Raw genomic sequence first — 11,528 nt, forward strand, 5'->3', positions numbered from 1 at the left:
TATATGTTAGAAGGAGGACAAGAATGTCTGGAATGAGCTTGGTGGGAAACACAATGGCCGGGTGGGTAAGAGGGCAAACACATTTGAAAACAATGGAAAACTGAAAAAAGTTTCACTGTTTGTGTACATATGCATGTAACTTATGTTGTTGTGCCAGAATCTTATTTATATGTGAGGGGATGGGTTTCAGACGTCCAGGGAGTAGAGCAGGCTGCCACACAAACACATTTTCTAGGCATGGAGCCTGCGGCCAGGGACAGCGTCACACTTTGTACAGCACTGCAATGAACTAAGAACTACAGGCTAGACCTGGACTACAAACTTCTGACCTCTAACATAAGGATAGGCTGATTTCTGCTCGTCTCTGTCTCAGAACTGGCTCTTTTCCTCTGTTAAATACCTCTAGCCTGATCTGCAATGCCCGCCGCTGGAGCCTCAGAGTGAGTAAAACTACTAAGCTTTGGGTTTGAGTGTTTGTTTGTTTAGACTGAATGTGCAAGATTCTTCAAAAAAAGATTTTTTAGATGATATACATTTCAGTTGTTGTTAAGTTGTAGAGTTAGTGTTTGTCTCTTTTTCATAAAATTCATAATATTTATCATAACATGAAACGTGTTTGTGTTTGTCCGAGTAGTTCGATCTTAGCTGTAGACATAACTTTGTTCTAAAAACAGACCAGTGTCACATGAAGAAACAGGAGACCAGACAGCAGTGTATGTGTGTGGGTTTGTATTCACACTACTGCCACCAAGAACTGTTTTCATGTTTCATTATCCTTATTAAAACACAGTTACCATTATAAAATGGGTTTAAACCTTGGTATGGTCCAGTTTTAATGTACATGAGATCATTAGAAGGTACCTGTAAGCCAAAAATACACATTATTTCTATATGTTACGTTTTATGCAGTCTTGGTGCTGATTTAGTGTAAAATTCCTATGCAGGCTATTATAAAATTTCTATGCAGTGATTTTCAATATCTCTGGAGTGTATATAAATGTATTCTGAAGAGAGATGCAGCAAAACAAAAGCAGCAGGCTTTTACACGTGCTGACTGAACCATGCATGTACTTCACTGTTTATTATTAATGTTGTGGAAAATTGGATTGTGCATTGATATGTGTGTTGAACAGTCAAAAATCGGAGGATTTCTCCACTGCTATTCTGAAGCAGAAGATTCGACCGAATCGACTCATCGTGGACGAAGCCAACAATGAGGACAACAGTATTGTGTGCTTGTCACAGGTAATCTATCTATTTTTGTGTGTGTATCTGATAGAGTGATGAAATAGCAGTGTGTAATTTATATCACTAGCTGCACCCAATTGCAAAAGTAATCATTGTTTCAAACAGGTTTCCCAAACATGTGCGTGTACTGTAAATCCCTGCATGAGTGTTACAGGTTAAAATGGAGGAACTGCAGTTGTTTCGGGGAGACACTGTGGTGTTGCGCGGCCGGAAGCGGAGGCAGACGGTCTGCATCATTCTCACAGACGACACATGTGGCAACGAGCGTGTGCGCATGAACAGGGTCACCCGCAACAACCTGCGCGTGCGTCTCGGAGATGTCATCAGGTCTGCGGTGATAATGACATAAGGTCTTACTGTTGGATCATTAAATACATTTATTTAAAATTAGAGGCCTTATCTGCTGCTGGTGTTAAAGCAAAACCACATCTACCGCAATGCTCACTCATATGCTTGTGTATATATAGTATCCATGCTTGTCCAGATGTGAAATATGGGAAGCGCGTTCATGTTCTACCCATTGATGACACTATCGAGGGGCTAACGGGCAACCTGTTTGAGGTTTTTCTAAAGCCGTACTTCCTGGAGGCCTACCGACCTGTTCACAAAGGTACACATGTTCATTCAGTGTGCTGAATATAAGGATATAGGAGTATAGGTTTTGCATTTGGGTTAGGTGTAGTGTTGAGTGTGGTTTTTGTTGGGTCTACATTGAAGTTTAGATACCAAAAACTTTAAATCCCGATGTAATTTTTAAAATCTTTAAAAAATATTTTAGCAGGGAACCCACACCTGGAAATGATACACACAAAAAAAAGTAAAGAAAACAATACCATTCTGCACAATTTATTTATTTATTTTTACCAAAAAGCTTAACCCTTGTGCACCCTTATGGACATTTTTGTCCAGTTTATTTTGTATTTTTTTTGTGATAATTTTGCCTGTGTTAATGCTAACTGCATGTCTCAGGTGTGTATTTTTATGGGAATTTTAATATTCCACCCATATTTAATATTCTACCTATTACAATAGGTACAAAAAAGTGAAACACTCAGCACCTTTTGGACAAATATGTCCCCATTGAAACCCATTAAAACTGCTATTTTTAATCGCAGTGTCGGTTAACTGTAAAATGATGCAATTTTTGTTAATAGGCTTTCATTCTGTTGGCAAAGCTTCAAAATGTTTTACTATTTTTTACCAGATGGTGCCATTTTTTCAGGTTTGGTCTATAAAGGGTCTCTAAAGCAAATACTTGCTTTATTCCTGTTTTCTGCCTCTGCATGTTATAGAGCCAATTGGAAAATAGTGCAACTATAATTGTGTGGGTGTGTTGGTATAAATGTCAGAGTGTGGTTTGTATGTTTGTCATAAAAAAATTGTGTGTTCTTGTAAAAATTGAGAGAGAGAAACTCTACTGCAAATCATAAATCCAACCACTGTGTGCACCAGCTGAGTTTTGCTGGCATCTAATGGGGAAAATTTGGTACTGTGCCCAAACTAAATTTTACTGAAAGCTAATTTTTTGAGATATCAACCTCAAATTTGGAACACAACTTGTTTAGATGTATGGCTTTGATTTTCTAGCAGGTTTAGAGTTCAACATGTTTCATATATAAAATATTCATAAAATATAAAATATTGTTTATAAATCATTTTCATACATTTAAACCTGTATAACTTTTTCTTGGTTTCACTTTTTAAACTTTTTTTACTATAATCTGCCATGGGTCTTCTTTAAAATGAGACCAAACTTAAGTCTGTGCTCCCAAGCTTCTGATTTTTATTACCGTTTTTTTGACATGGACATTTTTGTCCACTATGAACCTAAGTGTAACTTTTTTTTATTGATGCACAAGGGTTAATCCATCAAACAGGATTTTAATTATCAGGCAAGTAGGCACAGTTTTCAATCAGCCCCAATTATCTTAAAATATTGTCCAAATAATCTGCCACTGGAATACAATATAGTACTGCAACACACCGTGTTATTTTACTTTTATTTGTATACTATTCTAGTATTTATTAACATTTTTAATTAACTTTTATTTTTGATTAGTTTTAGTCATTTTGTTGCCTTATGCCATTTTTATTAGTTTTACTTTTAATGATTTTAGTACTTCAACTGCAGCTATTCTTTCAGTTAGTTGTCAAGGCAATATTTAAAAAAACTTTCAAGTTTAAATTTTTCATCTAATAATTTGATTGCTTTACTTCAATTAACAGAAACTATTTTAATAGATTTAGTTTTGCTTAAGATTACCAACACTGACAACAACTACAAATTCACAATTGTGACCCTGGACCACAAAACCAGTAATAAGTAGCACGGGTAGGCCTATATCTGTAGCAATAGCCAACAACGCACTGCATGGGTCAACATGATTGATTTCTCTTTTATGCCAAAAATCACTAGAGATCATGTTCCATGAAGATATTTTGTAAATGTCCTACCGTCAATATATTAAAACTTAATTTTTGATTAGTAATATGCATTGCTAAGAACTTAATTTGGACAACTTTAAAGGCGATTTTCTCAATATTTTGACTTTTTTTGCACCCTCAGATTCCAGATTTTCAAATAGTTGCATCTCAGCCAAATATTGTCTTATCCTAACAAACCATACATCAATGCAAAGCTTATTTATTCAGCTTTCGGATGATGTATAAATCTCAATTTAAAAAATATTGGTTTTATGGTCCATGGTCACAATTTAGTTTGTTTTAAGGTTATGCTTTGTGCAGGTGATATTTTCCTGGTCAGAGGAGGCATGAGAGCAGTGGAGTTTAAAGTAATAGAAACAGACCCCACTCCTCACTGCATTGTTGCTCCAGATACCATCATCCACTGTGAGGGAGAACCAATCAAACGAGAGGTATGTGTGATTTTGTCATACCTGTACAGTTTCTTCATTTCAATGTCCACACCCCGTCATGTTGTCATATGTTGATGGTGTCAGGATGAGGAGGAAAGCCTGAATGACATCGGGTATGATGACATCGGGGGTTGTCGTAAACAGCTGGCTCAGATTAAAGAGATGGTGGAGCTGCCTCTCAGGCACCCTGGCCTGTTCAAAGCCATTGGAGTGAAGGCAAGAATCACTACACACATCTAACAATATGTTTCTCCATTTTTTTTTCATTTATACAGTTGCATTTTTTACATTCATTTGTAAATAAAGATTACTGACACACTCAAGTACTACACCCACTCACTGTCGTTCCTCAGCCTCCGAGAGGAATTCTGCTGTATGGTCCTCCCGGTACGGGCAAGACGCTGGTGGCTCGTGCTGTTGCTAATGAGACGGGAGCTTTCTTCTTTCTCATCAATGGTACATACGCACTTGAAAGCCACAGTCTGAAGCTGCTGTCACTGTTGTTTGCCCTGCAATAACAGATTAATATAAACACTAAAACTCTACAGAATGCAACTAAGCAGCTTATTGGCATTTTTACACTGACTTCTATATTACTTCATGTATTTACCTTGAAGAGCAAAACAGATGATTCTTGTTTTTCTTGACAAAACCGGCAGATCATATTGTATTATTTTGCCAGCTATCAAGTATCAATAACACTGATGTATTTCCAGGACTTTATGCAGTTTCCAAGATACATTTCCTGTGGCGTACGCTGTTGCTTTTGTATCCCAGGTCCTGAAATCATGAGTAAACTCGCAGGAGAGTCTGAGAGCAACCTGAGAAAAGCTTTCGAGGAAGCCGAAAAAAATGCCCCTGCTATTATCTTCATCGATGAGCTGGATGCAATCGCTCCGAAACGAGAGAAGGTAAGGAGAAGAGGAAGAGAAACAGGAGTGTTACGTAACTGTGTACAGTCTGATGTTTGTCACTGGTTTGATGGTTATGCCATGTCTGTAGACTCATGGTGAAGTTGAGCGGAGGATCGTCTCTCAGCTGCTCACCCTGATGGATGGCCTGAAACAAAGGGTTCATGTTGTAGTTATGGCAGCCACAAACAGACCCAACAGTGTGGATCCTGCTCTTCGACGTTTTGGTGCGAATTTGCACATATGCAGATTCATAACATTTATGCCGAGAGTTATCTGCATCAACAAATGAATGGACGAAAATACACTTTCTACAGAGAGGTCAATTGTAAAAGTTGTGTTGCAGGTCGTTTTGATCGAGAGATTGACATTGGCATCCCTGATTCCACCGGCAGGCTGGAAATTTTACAGATTCACACCAAGAACATGAAACTATTGGACGATGTGGACCTGGAACAGGTGAGGATGATGAGAGTGATGGAGGGTGTAATTCTTGTCAGATGTTTTATAACTGGATGTTTCTGTTTATGGTAGATCTCCGCTGAAACACATGGGCACGTGGGAGCAGATTTGGCTGCTCTGTGTTCAGAGGCAGCGCTGCAGGCCATCCGCAAAAAGATGACCTTAATTGATCTGGAGGACGACAGCATCGATGCAGACCTTCTCAACTCAATGGCCGTCACCATGGATGACTTCAAGGTAGAAGTCTTCACGGATCCACTTTGATCTGAAAACTTGAGGTCCAACCCGAGACCCAAGCGGGATCGGGTCCAAAACTTCGACGAGTGCCTTGGAAATGTGCTTTTTCCAAATGGACCCGATAAAACCCAAATTCTTTTACAGTTTCCCAGATACTTGCGTGTTCATGTTAAGTGCATTTTTGAGAAACACACATAAGATAAGGAACAAACGTTTGTAACCTCACACACAGAAATCTATCTTATAGATATGATATATCAGGAAGATGTATCGGGAAATGCATCAGGAAAAGCCAATTGCTTTATTACTCTGCGTGTTCATGCAGGGATTTTCTATTTTGTGTGCAAAAGCCCTTCACTGATGATGAAGTAAATAGCGTTGCAGACAACACAAGGGAATCTATGATATATTAACCTATTTTGATGGACCTATCATATTTATTTTTCCAATCCACTGGTCACAATTGAAAGCTGAACTCTGGAAATAATATAAAGTAATAATAAATAAGTAAATAAATAGATGAAAGTAATGGAGCAGCAGCCAAATCAGTCTGCAGGATACCAGGATTTTTCCTTATTGGCTGCAGGCTGTGCATACATCAGTGCAGTTTACTTTTCAGGTCTAGTTGGTTTAGAAAATAAATGCCATACGGTCGTGTAAGACTGGGGTCTAATTTTATCGAGTCATCTTGGGTTGGGTATTTCTTTAAAAAAAAAATATTATGCATGTCGGGTTTGGGTAAGAAGTGATTTAGGTCGGGTACAGATTTTAGGACCCGAGAAGACCTCTATATACAGGTCAGCTTCAACATTGCACACACAATGATGCACATAAAATGATTCGATTTTAAAATCTTTTCCATCCCAAAGGGCAAATCTATTACTCAGATGTTGCTCTTGGTGGGAAATCCAGAGAGATCTTTAAGTATCAACTTTGTCTCAGATGTTTCTCCTAGACATTCAAACAATAAACCATCTTTTTAAAAATCTTATTTAAAGCTGCAGTCCGTAACTTTTTTTGGTTAAAAATAATCCGAAATCAATATTTGAACAAGTACATAACCAGCCAGTGTTCAAAACTATCCCCTTTCTTTAGCCCGATTCACAACGGTTAGCTTATAATAATGTTTTGAGTGGTAAATTCGAGCATGGCACTGCGTCATTACGTCACGTCTGTAGGCTATCGCATGTGAGGATCCTGCAGGTGGCGGCTCATTTATAGCCTTTTCTCGCAGCAGCTAGAATAATTAAATTTATCATTTTGATGGCGGATTGTAATCCAGAAAGGATTATGTAACACATGTGAATTAAATTAAATTATATTCCAGTTTTAAACGTACTTCTGATTACCACTAGCCTGGGATTACACAAGATTTGTATTTAAAGAAAACCAGATCAAAGGGAGCTTAATTTGCTTTTTGGGAAGAATTTCTTAATACGAAATTTGAATGGTATGACGATTAGATATTAGACTGTACAGAAATTGAAATCTACGCACTAATACACACACAGTCATGCAATGCTGATGTTAACATTGATAATTTGAGAATAAAGTATAACAATAGTAATGATTTGCACGGTTTGATGTGATATGAGCTAATCGAACGTTAGATTTAATCACCATTGGTAGCGCGATTTATTGTAATGCTTTTTTCTTCAGTTGGGCAGAACAAGCATGGCAGACTTGTTACTTACTTGTTCAGATGACAATATGCGGTGAAAATTTGGGTCATGTATTCCAAGACGTAGGCTAGAATCTGTGATTCCTAAGTACAGTAAACATCCACACTGGTGAGTGACTGACTGACACACATTCACCTCAAAACATTAGATTCGTCCGGGCTGGAGCCGTGCCAGAGTACAGCCCACGCAAGCAAGATAATTACGCAAGTAACTGCAATTCCAGGTTTTCAAACAGAGATGGCAACAAAGAGGCAAAACTTACGGACTACAGCTTTAATGTTGTGTTGGAATGCTGCCTATGAGGCTATTGGCTTTAACAAGCCCTTCTAATATAAGATTATGCATTGTGATGTATTATGTATACTTGGACTGACAGATGAAATCTGTAGTGCAACTATGCAAAATACTGCTGTATCTTAATTAAAACTGCACATGTATACATTGCCCATTGAAACTCTAGAGAAGAAACAGCCAAGATTTTGTGGGTCTTAAAAAAAATTAAAAATCTAATTTGCTTTCAATTTCAATCTGTCTAGGAGAAACCATCATTAAAGAGATTTCTTATGTGATTATTATTTCCTGTGGGAATTATATCTATTGGTTTCTGTCACTTCCAGTGGGCTCTGAGTCAGAGTAACCCATCTGCTCTGAGGGAGACGGTGGCGGAGGTTCCACAGGTAAACTGGGAGGACATTGGAGGACTTGATGAGGTGAAGCGAGAATTACAGGAGCTTGTCCAGGTAAAACCACAAACATTCAAACAGGTATGAAACGGTCATTCACTCTCTCTCTAATTCACTTTGTCTCTCTCTGTTAAGTATCCAGTGGAGTATCCTGATAAATTTCTAAAATTTGGAATGACTCCATCTCGAGGGGTTCTGTTCTATGGTCCACCTGGATGCGGCAAAACCCTACTAGCTAAAGCCATTGCCAATGAGTGCCAGGCTAACTTTGTGTCTATTAAAGGTATGTATCTGTGAGAGAATCTAAAGTCAAAGTAAAAATATGCTGAGTATGAGTGTATTTGTGTGTATAATCATTTCCAGTGTTTCCCATACACTGATTTATTTGTAGCGGCCCACCACAATATCCATATTTACCGCCATAAATATCCACCGCCCTACCATCAGCTCCCTGTCTCACACACACAAGCACGAATTTAGCACCATATTTAGCAACTTTCAGACACTTTTAATAATTTTTTTCCATAAAAGGTACATACTGATACTTAGCGACTTTTTAAAATAAACATTAGCTATCATTCAGTTGGAAGATGTGGCCTGTACTGCCCCTACACTTCAAGGTCTGACTTTCCCAGTGCAATATCACCTCTCTCGCCATCTATTCTGTGCAGTGGGCGGCAGAGAAGCAGCGCATTCAGTTGGAGTAAAGTGAGAGTGACTCTTGGTTAAGTATTGTAGTATCAATGGTCATGTTTAGTCTCTTTTTGTACTTGTTTTATGTATGACAACAGCAAATATGTAAATGGGAACAGCTTTACTGGGCATTCAGTTATATTACGATATATGACAGTTCAGAGAGCTGAACAGATCCAAAGTGCCAAAACTTGTCTAAATGCAAACTTGACGCAATTATGTCATAAATATGTAAATTAACATGTAACGTCACCTGCTGCCACAAGTCTCACAAAATCCTGTGCGAAACACTGCTTTCTATATTTTGTATTGATTGCAGGCCCAGAGCTGCTCACCATGTGGTTTGGTGAATCAGAGGCAAATGTCAGAGATGTGTTTGATAAGGTGAACAAACTGCTGTCAAAGACTATAGCACTTTTTACACCTGGTTTTAACATCCTTCAGCCAAGACATATTGCAGTATATACTTGGTAGTAACATGTCTCAGATGTGCTTTCTGTGTGAATCGTCAATTTTCCAGATCTCATTCTGATTTATATCTCACACTGCTTGTGTTGTTGTGGTATCAGGCACGGCAGGCGGCCCCATGCATTCTGTTCTTTGACGAGCTAGACTCTATTGCTAAAGCACGAGGTGGCGGGGCTGGAGATGCAGGAGGTGCGGCTGACAGGGTTATCAACCAGATCTTGACAGAAATGGATGGAATGACCAATAAGAAGAACGTCTTTATCATTGGCGCCACCAACAGGTGACAAAGACGTTTGTCGTTTGTGCTTTCATTTGCTGGCAGGGGATAAAGTGAAGAGGGCAAGTGCTCAGAGTCCTGTCTGTCACTCTTAGGCCTGATATCATTGATCCTGCAATCCTGAGGCCTGGTCGTTTGGATCAATTGATTTATATCCCTCTACCTGACATGGCCTCCCGCAGTGCCATCCTGCGTGCCAACCTCCGCAAGTCCCCTATCGCTAAGGTAATTTACACACAAACTATGTATACATGCATCTCCACATGAAAGCACCACTATCTATGCATTTCTTTGTGTGTTTTTCAGGATGTAGACTTGGCATATCTGTCCCGGATTACAGAGGGATTCTCAGGAGCAGACCTAACTGAGATCTGTCAGAGGGCCTGTAAGCTTGCTATAAGAGAAGCTATAGAGGCAGAGATCCGTGTTGAGAGACAGCGCCAAGCTAAGAAAGAGATTGCTATGGTTAGTGCGTATGTGATTGAAAAAGCCACTGCACCATGGTGGGTTGGACACAAATTTAAAGAGAATAGTAAAATCCTGGTTCCTGAACACGCATGCATAAAGAAGAACACATGCTGAATATGGTGGTTGTAGAAGTGGAAATATCTCCTTTCAGTGTTTTTCTGTTTGTTTACCCTAAAATGTGCTTGTGCATTCACTGGACCGGTCTGAAAAATACAGTTTTGGTGTGTGATTTGAGATGAAGAAGCAAAATTGGTTATATTATTGTAAGATTTTATTGCTGTTTTGAAATATTTTATTTAATGTTTTCTTTTTCAGTCTCACTAATCAAAGGACAAAACTTCTTGTGTCTTTTATCTCATGTTGAGCAGACCATGTATCATTTCCTCATATTTATGATAGGTCAGAACCCTCAGCTTCGTATTGATGTGTCTTAATATTAGATAACTTATATATATGTGTGTGTATTAATAATGGGGATATCTTTTTATATCGTGTTATAAAATGCAATGTTTTATAAGGTTTTAAAATGTTTTATACTGTATATTCATTGTGTTGTGTACTTAGAGAATGATATAATCTAAAAAAAAGGAACATGTATCCTGATGACTTCAAACCTGTGCATCATACCTTCATACCTGTTTCCAGGATGATGATTATGACCCGGTGCCTGAGATCAGGAAGGATCATTTTGAGGAAGCCATGAGATTTGCTCGTCGTTCTGTCAGTGATAATGACATACGGAAATATGAGATGTTTGCTCAGACTCTTCAGCAAAGCCGTGGATTTGGGAACTTTAGGTACTCAAACACACACATCGCTAGTACCTCATACCACTTCACACCTCATTTTGTGAACTAAAATGCCTCTCTTTCTTTCATTCTGTGAACTCATCGGCAGGTTTCCTACAGCTCCTCAGTCAGGTGGAGGTCAGGGGTCAGGCCAAGGCTCTGGGGGTCATTTCAGAGATGAAGGAGATGATGATCTCTATCAGTAATCAAAGTCAGTTGTCTTCCACCAGCCCAACACCTGGTGCCAGCGACAGTGAGAGAAGACATGAAAATAACTTTCAGCTGAAATCTGCACATTATGATCATTATTAGTATAGAATAACCAATATCTGTGTAATTTCTCATTCTGACAGAGATCTCTTACAGTCCTGACACAAAAATGTAATTGAATGTCTATTACTCTCATATTAAATTATAAGATGATGTTGTTAAATATATGTCTTGATGTGAAAAGTGTGCCTGACAGTAATAAAGAAAATGTAATTTCCCTCTTTCTATAGTAGAAATTCACTCTCAAACTAGTTAATTTTCAAACTTAGCCTAAACTAAGCCTCACTATTTTAAGTAAACATTAGTAACTTACCACAAAACAAATTTGCGGATAGGCCTCCTTGTATCCAGTTGCTTTAGTCCGTCAATAAACAAAACATTCACTTCCACATCCAATCATATTAATCTTTTAAAAATCATAAATACACACATTAATCCATCAAATAAATGAAATGGATCCGCGCG

General features: G+C 38.4%; 1 protein-coding gene across 1 annotated transcript; it reads left to right on the forward strand.

Annotated features, from left to right (window-relative positions):
- The first annotated feature begins 218 nt into the window (after positions 1 to 218).
- LOC306872435 (transitional endoplasmic reticulum ATPase) lies at positions 219 to 11,284 on the forward strand. The gene is made up of 19 exons (XM_079420991.1): positions 219 to 440; positions 1,134 to 1,245; positions 1,403 to 1,575; positions 1,716 to 1,858; positions 3,994 to 4,124; positions 4,209 to 4,340; positions 4,478 to 4,580; positions 4,902 to 5,035; positions 5,127 to 5,262; positions 5,382 to 5,494; positions 5,570 to 5,734; positions 8,034 to 8,156; positions 8,235 to 8,382; positions 9,112 to 9,176; positions 9,362 to 9,540; positions 9,633 to 9,762; positions 9,844 to 10,002; positions 10,651 to 10,802; positions 10,903 to 11,284. Exons 1-19 carry the CDS (start codon positions 418 to 420, stop codon positions 10,997 to 10,999), a joined length of 2,418 nt encoding a protein of 805 aa, XP_079277117.1. The 5' UTR covers positions 219 to 417; the 3' UTR covers positions 11,000 to 11,284.
- Positions 11,285 to 11,528: the final 244 nt, after the last annotated feature.

The sequence above is a fragment of the Barbus barbus genome, assembly GCF_936440315.1.
Source record: "Barbus barbus genome assembly, chromosome: 7".
Taxonomy (NCBI): Eukaryota; Metazoa; Chordata; class Actinopteri; order Cypriniformes; family Cyprinidae; genus Barbus; species Barbus barbus.

Coding starts and splice junctions, on each gene's coding strand:
- LOC306872435 (XM_079420991.1), top strand. CDS start 418: ATGCCCGCCGCTGGAGCCTCAGA. Junction 4,341..4,477: donor TCAAAGCCATTGGAGTGAAG/GCAAGAATCACT, acceptor GTCGTTCCTCAG/CCTCCGAGAGGAATTCTGCT. Junction 5,263..5,381: donor TCCTGCTCTTCGACGTTTTG/GTGCGAATTTGC, acceptor GTTGTGTTGCAG/GTCGTTTTGATCGAGAGATT.